The sequence below is a fragment of the Manacus candei genome, unplaced genomic scaffold, assembly GCF_025592945.1.
Source record: "Manacus candei isolate 608988 ecotype Guabito, Panama unplaced genomic scaffold, ASM2559294v1 h1tg000026l, whole genome shotgun sequence".
Taxonomy (NCBI): Eukaryota; Metazoa; Chordata; class Aves; order Passeriformes; family Pipridae; genus Manacus; species Manacus candei.
Genome location: NW_026138074.1, coordinates 4,441,391 through 4,456,369, shown reverse-complemented (window position 1 = coordinate 4,456,369; position 14,979 = coordinate 4,441,391). Strand labels below are relative to the sequence as shown.

The following is a 14,979-nucleotide window of genomic DNA, read 5'->3' as shown; positions in this document are numbered from 1 at the left end:
ATACTGATCTATTTACTTTGTGTCTCTGAACAACCAGCTTTTGTGTGTATGTATATGTGTTTGGTTGCTCTTTCAGGTATATAGTCAGAGTGACACTGGTTCTAAGGAATTGTACTGTAAATCTTAAATTTGCATATAAGATGTTCAGTAAAAGCAGTTGCCAAGATTGGTTTAATTAATTTCCTTTTTGAAAAGATTGTTTAAGTCTCTTCCAGAGTTCCTTATTTATTTCCTTCTGTGTGGTGGTTTTTTAGTGTGTGGTTTTGTTTTGTTTTGAGTTTTTTTGTTGACTTTTTTGTTAAATCATTTTTCTGACCTAAATTTTAAACATGGTAAAGAAAATTTTAAGGAACAGTTTACCTCTGCATGGAAGCTGTTTAGTCAAGATATCTGTTAAGTTAGATGATATTCTGCAGCTGAACTTTTGCTTGAGCACTGAAACTAAATATTTTTATTTGCAGTTCAACTTCTTAAATTGTTTTGCATCTCTCTTCTACATTGCCTTTGTGCTGTTTGATATGAAGCTTTTGAGGCAGGTGAGTTCCAAGAGCATCTTAAGAATGTTGACGAATCTAGGAAAATGAAGGATTGATTGAAACAGGACTTCAGTATTTAATTATTCTTCTAAAACATTAGCTTGACAATTAATATATTTCATAAACATTTTCTTAGGAATCCGTCTTCTGTATTTAAGTTCCCCTAGCACTGTTGCAGAATCATAACAGAATAGAGCAATTCTTTCCCTCTGTATAAATGAGGAACTGTTTTCAAATAAATGGATTATTCCCTTACACAGATGAGGCTGGGAAATTTTCATTTCCTCTTTTTTTCCTTTTACGTCAGAAAATTATTATCTCTGTGGTGTTCTTAATGAGAGACTCCTGATGATGGGAACATGATTAAGTTTATGGCTACAGTGAGGATCTCTAAATAAATAAAGGCAAAAATAATTTGTAGTTAGTATTTTAAATCAACTTTCTGTTGTTAATATCTTTCATGCACTCAAATGCATGAAAAATGGGTATAAGGAAAATATAATGAGCAGTACAACAAGAACTTCAGCTCAAGATCTCTGTTCCTCTAAAGTGATCTCTAGCAAAACACTTGGCATATCTATACCAGACATAACATTTGTGATATTTCATCTACCTTCAGGTAAAAGGAAGAAGAAAAAACGTAGAAAAAAAAAGATTTTTTAGCTCCATGATTGTCATTGGCATATGTTAAGTGTTACCTTTCATTGTACTTGGTGCACTGTGTCCAGAATACATCCAGATCCACAAAATATTTAGTCTTCTAACTCCTGCTTTGTCCTTTTCAGTGTATAGCAAAGAATGGGAACTAGAGCATCTATACTTTTCATGTGCTGTTGCTAGGTTTGTTAGGCTGGCCTTTTTCTGTCATAGTATAATAACTGACAGTGTTACTAGAACACACAGAATTGCAAATGATCATACATTTATCACAGTTCTATTTATTTTTATTTCTTTTTTAAACTTAAGAGCTTGGCCACTTTGCTGATAACTTCGCAGATCCTCAATCAGTTTGCAGAATCCTTGCTTCCTTACTGGCTCCAGAGGAGACATAACAAGAGGATGAAGAAACTCACTTGTTCTCAGAAAACTGATACAGACGTGTCATTAGCTGAACAAGTCAATATGGAGAAAGAAATGGGAACCTATTTGGTATGTTCTATCACTGTAAAAGAGTTAAAAGTTCTCTGGGCTGTAGTTGACAGAAGCATCAGCCAGGGCAAATGAAAATATTTCTGGCTGTCTGGCCTGACAGCTTATTTCCAGCTTCATCAATTTTGCTGGTGGTATTGTCTATGCAGCTACATGGTGCTCTGGATCAAGAAATGGATACAGTGCAGGATCCCTGTTACACCAGAATGAAGGAGAAAGAATGAACAGCTGTATCTGGAGCTACGTAATCCTGTTTATCAGTGGAAAGAAGTATTTGTATAATATACCCTTAATCTCCAAGAGTAACGTGAAGGCTACCAGGATGAGTAGCCTGGCATAGGGAAGAGGGAGGTTGTTCTGGTTTGATTTTGCAGTGATACTGGTTTAAACGGTCAGTTAAACTAAAGCCTGAGAGAGAGCGTGCTCATGTGTGGATGGGGCCAGAAAGGTAGAGAGCAGAAGGAACCAACTCTTCCAAACAATACTGCTGCTGGAACCTCTTGCTTCATGAAACCACAACTTTTGCATTCCCTGTCTTCCTGGTTCTGTTCCTGACCACCTCCTACCCAGTATAATTTTTAATTGTATTTTAACACACTTCTTGCAATTCACTATTTGCAGTTCTAAAAGAATTGACAAAGTAGATATTGGCATGTATGTTAAGACCTTAAAGACTGGCTGATAGCTTTCTTGATCAGGTGCTGCAAGCATAGTCACAAGAGTCTTAATACTGTATGATTTACAGTTCTTCTAGAGAGTAAGAATTACATGTAGATAGTGTGCCTTTTATGTAAAAGGTAGAGATCAGCAGTTTGAAATTTGATATTAATACCGTATCACATTCCTCTCTTCCTGCATGAAGTGCCATGAAATGGGAAGAGGAGAAAGAGATAGCACCTTTACAATTGAAAAACTGTACAAATGTTACTACTTGCTTTCCTATGTGAAGACTGGTATTTCCCATGTTTGATACGGAAGGAGATAGATTTAGACAGCATGTCTGTCTTGCCTTGGGGAACACAGCAGATATCCCTGAGTTATGTCTGAACTGATCAGCATAGTCCAGCACTGCACCTGCACAGCTCCAAACACTGTGTGTCAGCATCAGGCCTTGGTATGCCTGAGCAGATGAGCTCTGGCTCTTAGACCTGAGCTGACTTCTATTCTCAGCTGTCACATACAAAGCCAATGTGGTGTCTTTGAGTCACATTGCCCAGTGCTTCTTGTGCAGAGCTAGATCAAATGAATCTGCACCTGTTGTGCTGTTGTGCTCTGAATAGTTTTCTGCAGGGACCCAAGAGGTCAGTTGTAGAGTTAGGACTTTGCCTTGAACATATGCACTGTTAGCCTCGGTTTCAGTTCAAGGGACTGTGTACTCAAGGCCTTAATTTTATTTTCAGTCTAAATGTTGTAATTGTTCTGTGCTTGAGAACACATAATATTAGACCACTGATTTGTTTGCAAGCAGTGAGCTGTCAGCAGGCAAGAATATTTCTAAAATTAAAGCTGTCACAAGGGGGAAGCATTTGACTATGTTTAGTACCTGAGGAGTTTAGCAGGCGTCTTGACAGAATTCTGTGTTTCAGGCTGTTGTCTTTTGTTTTCCTTCCTTTACATGCTCTTCAGCATTTAATTCTCTATTTTCTTTGTCCTTGTTCTTTCTCACTTTTCAAATCTCCAGGCCTTAACCCTATTTAAGATGCAAAAACATGCTGCAGTAATTTTTTAATTATTTTTTTAGAATTTCTGCTTCTCTCCTCTAGTTCATTTTCTCTCTGAATTTCTGAATTTTTGTTGGTTTTGTTTTCTTGATGCTGTAGTTCATGTGCTGATCTCACGGCTGACAGTGGCACAATTAGAAATGTCTTGAACATCATATCAGACTCCCTGTTTTCTAACACAAAGTTTCATAAATAAATTCTTATTTTCTTTTCATACTCTGCTGTTCTAAAAGTCAGCAAGGAAATGTGAAGAAAGGTGTGAGGAAGCAGTGGGAATACTGTGCAGTTACTGTGCAGAAGGAGGGGCACAAAGGGAAGCAGTGCTCTCTGACTGCAACAGTTGTCTGAGAAAGGGATAGCAGGAACAGATAATGTGGCTGCCACTCCAGTGAGGGATCCTGCACAAATGTCCCTAAGAAAGACCCTAATAAAATTCAGTGTTTGTACAAAATGTTTCTGAGGAAAAATCTTAATGGCTTTAGAAGTCAGGTAGCTCTTCATGGTTTGGCCTGCAGGTCGGTTTGTCAGACCCAGCTAAACTGTGCAACTTAAAAAAGACCTCAAATGAAAATGCAACTAATGAGCAACCAGTGTTGATTCCTGAGCTTGCAGGCTTCTACTACCTCTCTCTCTGTTTGCTAGGGAAAAAAACAAGAGATGCTGAAAAAGGGTTGTCAGTTTAACAGCTATAATGGGCAAAAAATATTAGAGAACCATGTGTCTAAGCCGAAACCAATTTTATGTGGTTCCTGTAATAATCTCAGTTACTGTCAAGTTTTCAAGATTTAAATTTTGAGAGATAGGACAATATGTGGGTCTGTGTAAATGTAAGATAGCTAGATCCCAGTTTGTGGTATTTCACCATCCTTTGTTCAGTGAATGCTTTTTATTTAAAAGTGGTTGTTTCAGTTCTTTCATAAATAATTGCTGCAGTAATAGAAGACTGTTATTAATACTACAAAACCAGTATGCAAATATATGATAAACCTACATGTGAATACTTAATAAGCATGTAAGTACCCACATTCTTGGTTTAAAGATCAGGTGATTGATGTGTTGTGGATTTGTTAAAATAGCTTTTGTTTGTTTGCACTAGTTGTTCCTTTCAGATGTCAGTGCTGAATTGTGTCATTTCATCCTTCAGTGGGCCACTAACTGACCTACTCATTTTGAAATAAATAAGCAGAAATACGAGAAAAGAGTTGCCTATCTACCAAGCCAGCCTTTCTATTAGGTCTTTTATGGTCAGTCTGAAATACTAGGATTTCTATTGCCACAATGCTCTTAGGAGAATATTCTGACAGTTTAAATGCATGGTGTTGTTTTCCTATTCCCCACTGTTCCTTCTGTTACTGCCTCGCTGAGAAAGTCAAGAACTTGAATTGGATGAATATATTCATACTTCATGTTACAAGGATAAGAAGTGTGACTTCCAGAAAATGCATTATGTAAAAGGAAAAACCTTGGCCTTCCCTTATAAGAAGTCTTGAGTAATCGAATAATTCCAAATTAACTAGATGAGAGTTTTTTAATTGTTGTTTTCTATCAGCAGTCATTCCCAAAAAACTGATTTGGGATGAGGAAACGTGTTTACAATTCTATTGTTATTACTGTGTTTCTTCATCTGCTTTTTGTAGGTTACAGTTGTTCTTATTTTTGCTCTGTTTTTCAGGGTACTTTTGATGATTACCTGGAGTTGTTCTTACAGTTTGGCTATGTGAGTCTTTTCTCATGTGTTTATCCACTGGCAGCTGTCTTTGCAGTGTTAAACAATATCACAGAGATCTACTCTGATGCCTTAAAGATGTGCAGAGTTTACAAGCGTCCATTTGCAGAACCCACAGCAAATATTGGTGTTTGGCAGGTAATTTTTGTGTCTTTTTTCTGTTCATTTGTTTTAAAAGAGGTTTCAACAAATATATTTAAGCTGTGTGTTTGGCCCATGAGCCACTTCAAATTTCAGTAGGTACTTTGTTCTCTTCAATGCCTTAGAATATTTTCTATCCAACTACACATCCAAGTGATTTTTTTTGGTGGGGTTTTTGACCACATGTCTTTCAGTTGCCTTTGAAAAGAAAACAAATCTTTCTTTTAGTTCTTGTATATGTATTGTACTCCTGTTGCAATGCAACATAGCAAAGCTTCCAGATACTGCCTGGTACTCTTTATAGCCCGCATATTTTAGAAATGGTAATATCTGATTTAATCTCAGAAGCATGGAGCTCAACAAGGGTTTCAGAAAAATGGAAGAATAGATAAGCCACATGCTTGGCTTGTGCCCTTGTGATCACTGGTACTCAAGGTGACTAATTTTAAAATAACCTGGATCTGTGAGCAGGAGCTGGAACTTTCTGCACAGCCTGAACACTGTAGTCTATCCAAACAATTTCATGCTAGTAGTACTGGGTTAAGGATTTTCTGTCCTCAGTTGTTTGCCCATGCAATCATGCCAGCACCAGCTATTTTGGAGCTTGTTGAGTGTGTTGCATCAGTGAACTTATCCTGACCAAAGTATTTTGTGGAAAGAAAGGAGGCAACTAAGTTTCATCCAGAGACTCCAGTGTTCTCTAATAGCAGTGGCTTGATAAGGGAGTGTGAAGTGTGTTGGGGGAACTTTCTAGGGGATGATCCATATTCTAGTTTTATTTAACAAGTTTTCTAGTGATATGTAATGGAGACAAAGGGCACAATTAAGTAATCAATTATTTATTTTGGAGGGGGTGTAAATATTATCAAGTGAAGCAAATGAGAGATGAGAAATGAAATCATAAAACCTCAAACATACTGTAAAAACATGCAAACCAAGGATTCTGAGCAATGTTCACTAGACACATAGATATTGAGGTGGACTTATAAGTCTTTTAATAATATGTCATTAAAATGTGTGAATTATAATCTGATTGCATTTTAACATGGAATGTATTTTCTCAGTCCAAATCTATGCTGCTGACATCTTGATGGCATAGCTGCATTGACCAGTGGTGTGAGCACCAGAAAAATCAGGCTGTGGTCATAAGTCACAAGCATAGCTGCAGGTATATGAATAGCATTTTGTTTGGCTAGAATAGTTTGTTTCAATCAAGAGAGTAGGCTGAAAAATTATAACAATACTGGTACAGTCTTTTATTTTCTATGGTGTCATTTTTTTAACTAATAGTAGAAATGCATTTGCTTTTTGAATTAAAAATAATAACTAAATTTCCAAGTTTTCTCTTTCATATGGGAAGTTAGAGTATTTGCTGAAAGATTTCTGTTAAAGGAATACTGCAATCATTTTACCAGGTGAGCTGAGTCACCAGCTTGTTTTCAAGGAGAAAGCTACTTTTGCTAATTCATTGTGACAGTTCCTACAATTCAATGTCAGTCTTTCTCCTTCCAGACAGGACCTTGGAATAAGTAACCATTATATTTCAAATGTAATTGTTAAGCTGCCTTAATATTTTCAGACATTTCGTGGGAGCTTTAGGAGTAGGCAAGAACTTCTTAGACTTGTGCTATTGCATGTGTTTAAATGTAAATCTTTCTTTCAATAAATTTCAGCTTGTGCAACTAGTTGTGATTTAGAAAAGTCATTCTACAAGTCATTCTAAACCATCCTTACCTTTTTCCATTACTTAACATTCAGATAAAACATCCAAAACCAGTGTTAAGAATATTAGTTCCTCTATGAACTTTGCAATTTTTCCTTTATCCTGAAATAAATTTGTTCAGGAGTACAACTGTAGATGAGTGCATACTCTTTTGCGTGTTCAGGTTACAACTTTGTTGTGGTTTTGTCTTTGCCTGTCAAGCTGATGAAGTCTGGACTGCTTACCAAACAAGTCTTATACCATAGAATTCAAAAGATGAAGGAAAATAAAAGTTTAAGCTGATGGGTCTTTTGAGGCTTTAATGAAGAGAGAGGTATTGTCCAGAGCAATTTGGGGACTGGTAAATTAGAGGCAAAGGTCATAACTATAAATATATTTGTGTTTTATTTCAGTTGGCTTTTGAAACTATGAGTGTAATATCAGTTGTAACTAATTGTATGCTGATTGGAATGTCTCCACAAGTGGATGCGCTTTTCCCAGACTCAAAAATGGACCTTGTTCTGACTGTGGCATTCATAGAGGTAAGTGTGCCTTCAAACAATGCATGTTTTGGCAAAGAACACAAACACCAGTGAAAATGACAACAGGAAGTAGACTTTCCCTTGCACCTTATATTAAAAGGAAATGAAGATTTCCCTATCAAAGAAGAGTTTCAAAGTCTTGCTTTTTGAGTTCTTCCTTTTCTGTGTTTTCCCATACTGTGAATGCTGTTGCCATACTTTCCCATGCATTCCCAAGATACTGTTTATTTGTGGCTTCATGTATTTCAGGTATTTAGTAGTGCTATTTCAAGAAGCAAAATAATCATATTTTTGTGAACTTGTTATTTCTCTGCTTGGTTTGTGACCCCAGCATATCTTAAAAGGACTTTGTACATAATCTTTATGGGATGTATCCTGTAAGGCTTATGTGAAACAACTGTGGATGATGACTGTAAATATTGGTAATTGTAACAGAATTTGGGTTTAATCTTTTCCTAATTCTGTGTACTAAGCACTTGAGTGTCATTCTTTTTCAGACATGGAGGGATGTCTGTGGACATTTTACATAATAACTGAGATTGCAGGACTTTGCACTTATATATCTTCCCTTTGGAGTTTTCTTGGGTAGCATTGCCTTGACTTTCATCATTATGCTGTTTTAGCCTTTAGGAACTGGATTACTTTCCTTGTGGCAATAGGTCTGGATTGTGTCTGTGTAGTTATTAAAGTGCATCGCCTTACTGAGGTGCATCAGGAACACCTATTTCTTTGTTGTTCTTTTTACAGGTGTTAAATGTTATGCAATGAATTATGAGCTTGCTTTGAATTTTATTTTCCAAGCCTTAAGGTTTGCAGAATTAGCTCCAAATATGAATCATGTCAGCTAGTTTGCTGAAGTTAGGGTCTACAGGCAGCCCAATTGAATTGCTCTTCAATTATGCATGTGTGAATGTTTACATCAATCTCAGTGAGATATTGTAATATAAAACTAATTTGGTAAAATAATTCTAATTATATAGTTTATTACTGGACAACATATCTAGAGAGATCATATTATGAAAACTGTATGACTAACTGTAAGCAGGATGGATTTATGGCAGCTTAAAGAGATGGAACTGCTTTTGCTTTCACTTGCTGTGTATTCCCCTCTTATCTGTTTGAATGTGAAGCTGGCTGGGTGATCTCTGGGCTGACCTCTGTTTCCTGGTAGGTCACAGGAGAATATCAGCGTTTTTCTCTCTAAATTTAAATTCTGTGTATATGCAGCCCTTAGGGGACAGAAATCGCAGCATGGTAATTAGGTAGCTCTTGGAATTACTTTTTAACATTGTATCTCAAAACAGCTATAAACATGGTGGAAAGGGGGATTCAGAAAACAAAGGGAAGAAAGTTTGGAGAGAAAATATAAATTAGTACTGAGGGGAAGAGAAGGGAAAAATGTTGTCTTATACAGAGAAGCAACTTTGTTGAAGACCACCAATCTATAATTAACATTGTATGAAGGGACTGTTGGAGGCTAATGCTGGATTAGCTAGAGGAGAGGAAAGGTAACCATTTGGTTAAAGAAAAGTTTTCTCTTCTTCTCCTTCTTAATTAAAAAAACCCACCAAAACCAACACCAACAAAGCAAGTCATAATGCACTGGTCAGAAAAGGTCTATTTAAAAAACAGTTTTAATCAGAAGTATCCAGTATGCTTGATAATGTTAAGTATGCTAGTTTGAGGGGGTTTTTGTGGCTGTTTTTCTGTTATTACAAACTATTTATTGTCTGAGAAAACACAAAGATACAAAACCAACATATGAACCTTACAGTATGTTTCTGCAGAGTAACGAGCCATTTGATTTTTTTTTGGAATGTTGTTGGTTATAAACAGTTCCAAAACTATTCCATGTGAAATGTAAGACTTTTGCAGTCTCTGTAAGGACACTCTTTCAGTACCTTTTAAACAATATTTATCAACTTCATGGGTATGGGGTTTTTTGTTGTTGTTCTTTGTTTGGTTTGTTTTGTTTGTTTTAATATCTAAAGACATAGAGACTAGCTCAGGTTCTCCAATCTTGCAAAAAGTTTTGTAACACAAATTATGAACTTTCTGGAGTCCAAAACCGTTCTCCAAAATGAAACACATTTTATACAGAAATTTTATTTTAAAAACTATATGAAAATGAACACAGCAAACGTAAGTTTTGCTTCTGTTGAAGATGTTTTCAATTGTGTTGACAGTTAAACATATCCTCAGTTACAGAAATGTTTTTTTATCAGAGGTTCTGCTGTACATATTTCAGGTTAAAACACTGATTACTAGATGTTGAAAGAAGGGAGTGGTACTAGATGCTGTGGGACTATGAACAGCAGCAGTACAGATTTATGGCAGCTTAAAGAGATGAGGCTGTTTTTGCTTTTGCTTCCTGTATATTTATTCCCATCTTATCTGTTACACTGGGACTTTCTTTTCTGGTGCATAATGACCCACATTAGGGAATTGATCTGGGAGAAACTGTCTGACCCAGTTCACTAGGGAGCAGGGCAGAAGCAACTGTGTGTGGAAGACACACAGTAGTGCTATGGCAGGTTTGTGCTGGAATAATTTGTGGGATGTCTGCACCACTGACCCTTTCTCCTTTAAGTACTATTTAACCGTCAGGAAGATCTCTGAACCATGAAAGGAGCACAAATGTCATGTATTACCAGTATTCCCATGCACCTTTACTATATTTATTAATAATTAAACTCTGCATTTCAGTGGTAAAGAAAAATTCAGGAACAGAATATATCACATTAAACCTCTAGGACAAACCTGGTGCATCTAAATTACATCAATGTCAAGGTAGGAAAAAATTTGGATGTATCAGGGTGTTGATAGGAAAGTGTTTTAGATCACCTAGCAGAGATTCAGAAACATGATTCAGGTGAGTTATTTTATTTTCCGGTGTTTCCTGCAGGTCAAGGTGAGCATTTTACAGTGTGTTTATGCTATTTTGACAGCAGCTTGGCAGGCAGTTTGGAAATGTTAAGAAAGAAATTTCTTTGAGTTGGCTAAGTATGTTTTCATGTGTTCTTTTGATGGGATAGCCTACTTAAATCTTGGCTAAGTATTTTAATCAGTTTTAAGTAATTGAGACTCCAGTTGAATATTCATGTATCTGTTTGATGCAAAGCTAAACAGAAAAGCACTGTTGCTGTCAAAACCAAGCATAGATATTAGCAATGTCCTGTTTTGCTTTGTTGTTTGTTTTGGTTGTTTGTTTTTTTTTAAATGCTAGTGCTTTTTAATAATAATACTCCTCAAATGGAAACAGTGTATATGGCAACATTTAACACCATCCACTACTGGAGTAATGAAGAACTGTGGTTGATATTCTTGCAAGTATTCTATACCCAGCCCCTACAGATTTATGCAAAATATTTTTATTTTCATTAACAACTCTAACTCTACTGCTGTCTGCATTTTTGGTGGGAATATGTATTGTGTGAGTGAAGTAAATGCTAATTAGAATAGCATAGAATAAAATATTACCAATTGCAAAATAATGGCAAGCATTAAAAATCACATATAATAAAATTTTTTGAAGGATTAAACCAGTGATTTTTTTTGAACAGTTGACCTATTTTCATCAATTCAACATCTGCTTCCATGGCAACATGATTTGAACCAGGAGCAGAATGATGAAACTCCCCTCTTTTACGTATGGATGGATGCTGAGTGCAGCCAGTGCAGTTTTCAAACAAAAAGAAGTAAGCAAATGTCCTTAAAACAGGAAACAATAAATCCTTATTATCATAATTTTAAAATAGTTTATCCCATAGTGTGTTTAGTTATTCAGGCTTTACTGTACACACAGAATTCTGGTGTGTACCGCAGGTGCAAAGTAGGACATTCCAAGCATGCCTCTGTGCTCGTGTGAAACTGTTCCCAATCACTTCTGACTTCCTACACTGATTGGAACCAAAAAAAAAAAGAAAATTGCTCTGAAGAAATTCAGTGGATAGTTGGGGGAGTGGGTTAAAATAAGGTCTAACCTTAATTCTGCAGTGCTTTTTTTATTTTTCTCTGAAAACTGTTGACAAAGAGTTTTGTTCCTGGTGACTGTTTCTTTTTAAAGTAGACTCTCATAAATTCAAAGAATGGTAATTAAATCAGTTCCAGGACTACTATGAAAGTTGAGTTCAAGAAATCAGTTGTGTGTGCAACTCTTAGTAGTGATTTTTGTTTATAACAGTACATCAGTAGGAGTGTTTTGAACCAGTAACTGTAAAATACAGCTTAACATGAGTGTATCCTGGTTTCCAAAAGTAACTCATGTATCCAGCACTCAAGTGTGGTAAACTAATGCAAAGCTTTTTTGCAGAAGTGCATTTAGCCTAAATGTTCTAGGTCACATCGAGGCATTTGGAGATTAGCTTGGAAATAATAAGTAATAATGGAGCTCTCTCTTGATAACAGTAGTATAAAATCTGACCTTACAGACTACAAATATGGTTTTGGGAAGAATGTAGTCAGCTATGGTATAGATGGACCCTTCATATAAGGATATGACTGGTTTATTTGTAATAAACATGGCTTAAACAATTGGGCTGCATCGATTTAGTTTCATAGAGTTCTCATAAGGATTTGAAATTAGATCTTCATGAACATCATAAGAAAACCTATATTGAAAAGTTGTTTCTGTAACAAGTATGGAGTGGAATAAGAGAAGTAACCCTTGTTTTTTCTAGATGAGGAGGAGCTGACAGTCCATTTATCAAAGGCTGGAAAATGAGATTTGTAGCTTGTTAATAAAGCTGATCCAAAATCAAAGTGGTTGAAAGTTGTCTGGTACATCTGCTTTTCTCTAGAGGTCCATTTTATTAAGTGTATTTCTTCATCAAAAGCCTTGTGGTGTACAATAGAAACTGAGCTTCTGCTGAGCACTCAGTGTAATGGCCCCAACATTCAATCAGTTCAACAGTAAGCTTGACAGTTGTTTCTGAGATGATGTGCCAAATAAACTGGGAAACACTATCAGAGTCAAGCAGTTTGGAGTCTAGTAGGTGACAAGGCATCATCATAATTTGCATTCTACATAAACTTGAAAATCAGTAAACGTTGCATCCTGATGCAGTTAAAGATCTTTTGAATCCACTTCCTGAGCAAAAGCAATTTTAGGTGGATTGTTACATCAAAGTAAAAGTATTTTCCGTTTTTCTTTTCCTTTAAAAAAAATCCTTAAATGTTTTGCAACAGATTTCAGTGCAATCTGTTTTTTCCCAATGAAGTTGGGTAACTGTTTTTTCACAAAACAGTACTAGTTGGCTTATTTTCTGGCAATAATGTACACAACTTCATTCTGACATGATAGAAGTAAGGTGTGGTCCTGCACGGAATAGTGTTCCACATGTGTGGAGCAAATAGCTTTATTCACGCAGAACTCAGGAGTCTGGGATTTAGCAGATATGCTAGATATACACTTATGAATTGGCCAACTTTACATAGTAAAGAAACTGGGAAAAAATGCAGAAAAATAGGCTGCATCAGCACAGACACATGTATAAATCCATTGACACTAGTGGAGTTATAAAAGTGCAAAAGTTGAAGCAAAACTGCTGTGCATAAAGTGCTGTTTTTGCGAAATTATTTTGTTTGTGACAGGTACTGATGTAACGTAGTAACTGCAGAGTTTCACATATGGAGTCAGACAGCAATGTAGATTGGAGGGGACCTCTGGAGATTATTTGGCCTAACCTTCTGCTGAAAGCAGGACCCTAGATTACATTGTCCATGTCCTTGTCAAGATAAACTAAGGCTTGGATACTTGACATGAGGGAAAGTTCACCACTTCTCTAGGCAGCCTGTTCCACTGTTTAATTATTCTCGTGGCAAAAAACTGTGGTTTTTTTCTATGGTAAGAAAAAAATTTCCCTGGTGCAACTTGTGGCTCATGGCCTCTTGTCCTTTTACTGCGCATCCTTGCGAAGAGGGTATATCTGTCTTCTTGAAAGCTACTTGTTAGGCATTGGAAGACTATGATTAGATCTTACCCACCCTTCCAGGCCTTCTCCTGTCTAAGGGTAGCAAACCCAGTTTCTTCAACCTGTGTTCATATGTCAGGTTCTTCAACCCTGGACTTGACTCTCCAACAGGCCCCCTTCAAGTTTTCGGTTTCTGCCTTCCAAGTTGCCAGTGCCACTTTCAGAAAAACAAGTGTTTTTCATGTGGGTTATCCCCTTATGTCCTTCTACTCACTACAGTGTGTATTCTTTCTTCGTCTTCAATCTATTTGCTTTTTAATCAGAGAAAGTAATTTCTGAGAGCGTTGTACAACCGTTTTAACTTTCTTACTGCTGAAATATTTTTGGCAACAGTCTTGAGGTATCTGTCTTGCCATGTGCTAATTCTTTTCTGTGGCAATGTGTTTTTTCCGCACTGACATGCATGCATATATATTGGATGAGGGCACTTTGTTTATAACCTGAATATTTTGTCAGTTTTCATGTATAAATGTAAGGCAGAGTACTTACTGGTAAATATTTGATGAGTGGTTTAAATTTCTTTCCAATAGTTAAATGTATGTGAAAAAAAATTTGATTATTTAGCTATAGTGAGTAGATATTAATTAGGGAGTTACATATAAGTCTCTTTTTCTGAAGTGTTTCATGGTAAGATGCAAACCTTACTGACAGCTTTATGGTTCGTTTTTGGGAAAATACTTGGCAATTTAATTCGTCAAGTATTTTATGTCAGTGAAACAGATATCCTAGCCAAGACCTATCTATGCTTGCACTTGTGATGAAAAAAGGAAAATACAGAAAGATAAATGGAAAAATGCACTTTATGTAAATCGTGTAATTATTTGGTTCATTGATGTATACATATATAAAATAATTCTGCAGCATTACTAATTCTGAATGTTAAAAAAGGTTAATCCAAAACACTGGTGATTTCAATTAACATATTGTTTCTGTTCTAAAATAACTCTGCCTCAGCTGTGAACATTTACATAATATATATATATACATATACATAAGAAATCGTATCTAAAAGCCCTCCTTTAAAAATCTGTGTATGTTTTTATTTTTAGTATCATACAAATTTGATTTTTATATTCTATGCTAGACAGGTAAGTCACTGTAATTGGGTTTATTCTTAGAAGTGAAATTGTGAGACATTAAAATAGTTTGATACTTTAATTTCAAGCTGAAACCCTGGCAAAAATTACCAGTAGTTGTTGAATATCTTCGGTAAAACAGCTAATGGAAGCTTCTAGAGCTGTAAAGACTTATGTAAAGACTAAGTACAAAGACTTAAAAATTTTTACTACTTTTTTATTTTACTGTTTGACAGCATTTTAAGAGTAAAAATGAATTTGAATATCCATGCGTTTTTATATGCATTTTACTTTGCAGAAGATCTTGAAATTGTATGTTTAGTTTGAGTATAAAGTTAAGAAATATTTTAAATAAGTTATTATTCTGAGTAACGGGAACAGATTGTTCTCAGGGCTTTTTTCTCACTTCAGCGG

At 35.9% G+C, this 14,979-nt stretch overlaps 1 protein-coding gene across 5 annotated transcripts in view; it reads left to right on the top strand.

The window, feature by feature from the left end:
• Nucleotides 1-14,979, top strand: part of ANO10 (anoctamin 10) — a 126,029-nt gene that overhangs the window by 14,607 nt on the left and 96,443 nt on the right. For 4 of the 5 annotated variants that reach the window (XM_051788993.1, XM_051788990.1, XM_051788991.1 and 1 more), the window contains 4 exons: nucleotides 462-536; nucleotides 1,503-1,685; nucleotides 5,079-5,270; nucleotides 7,389-7,517. In XM_051788993.1, the coding sequence (XP_051644953.1) occupies nucleotides 462-536; nucleotides 1,503-1,685; nucleotides 5,079-5,270; nucleotides 7,389-7,517 (579 nt within the window). Of the gene's footprint in view, nucleotides 1-461; nucleotides 537-1,502; nucleotides 1,686-5,078; nucleotides 5,271-7,388; nucleotides 7,518-10,223; nucleotides 10,245-14,979 lie in introns of those variants that run through there. The other variant, XM_051788994.1, reaches the window with a different exon arrangement.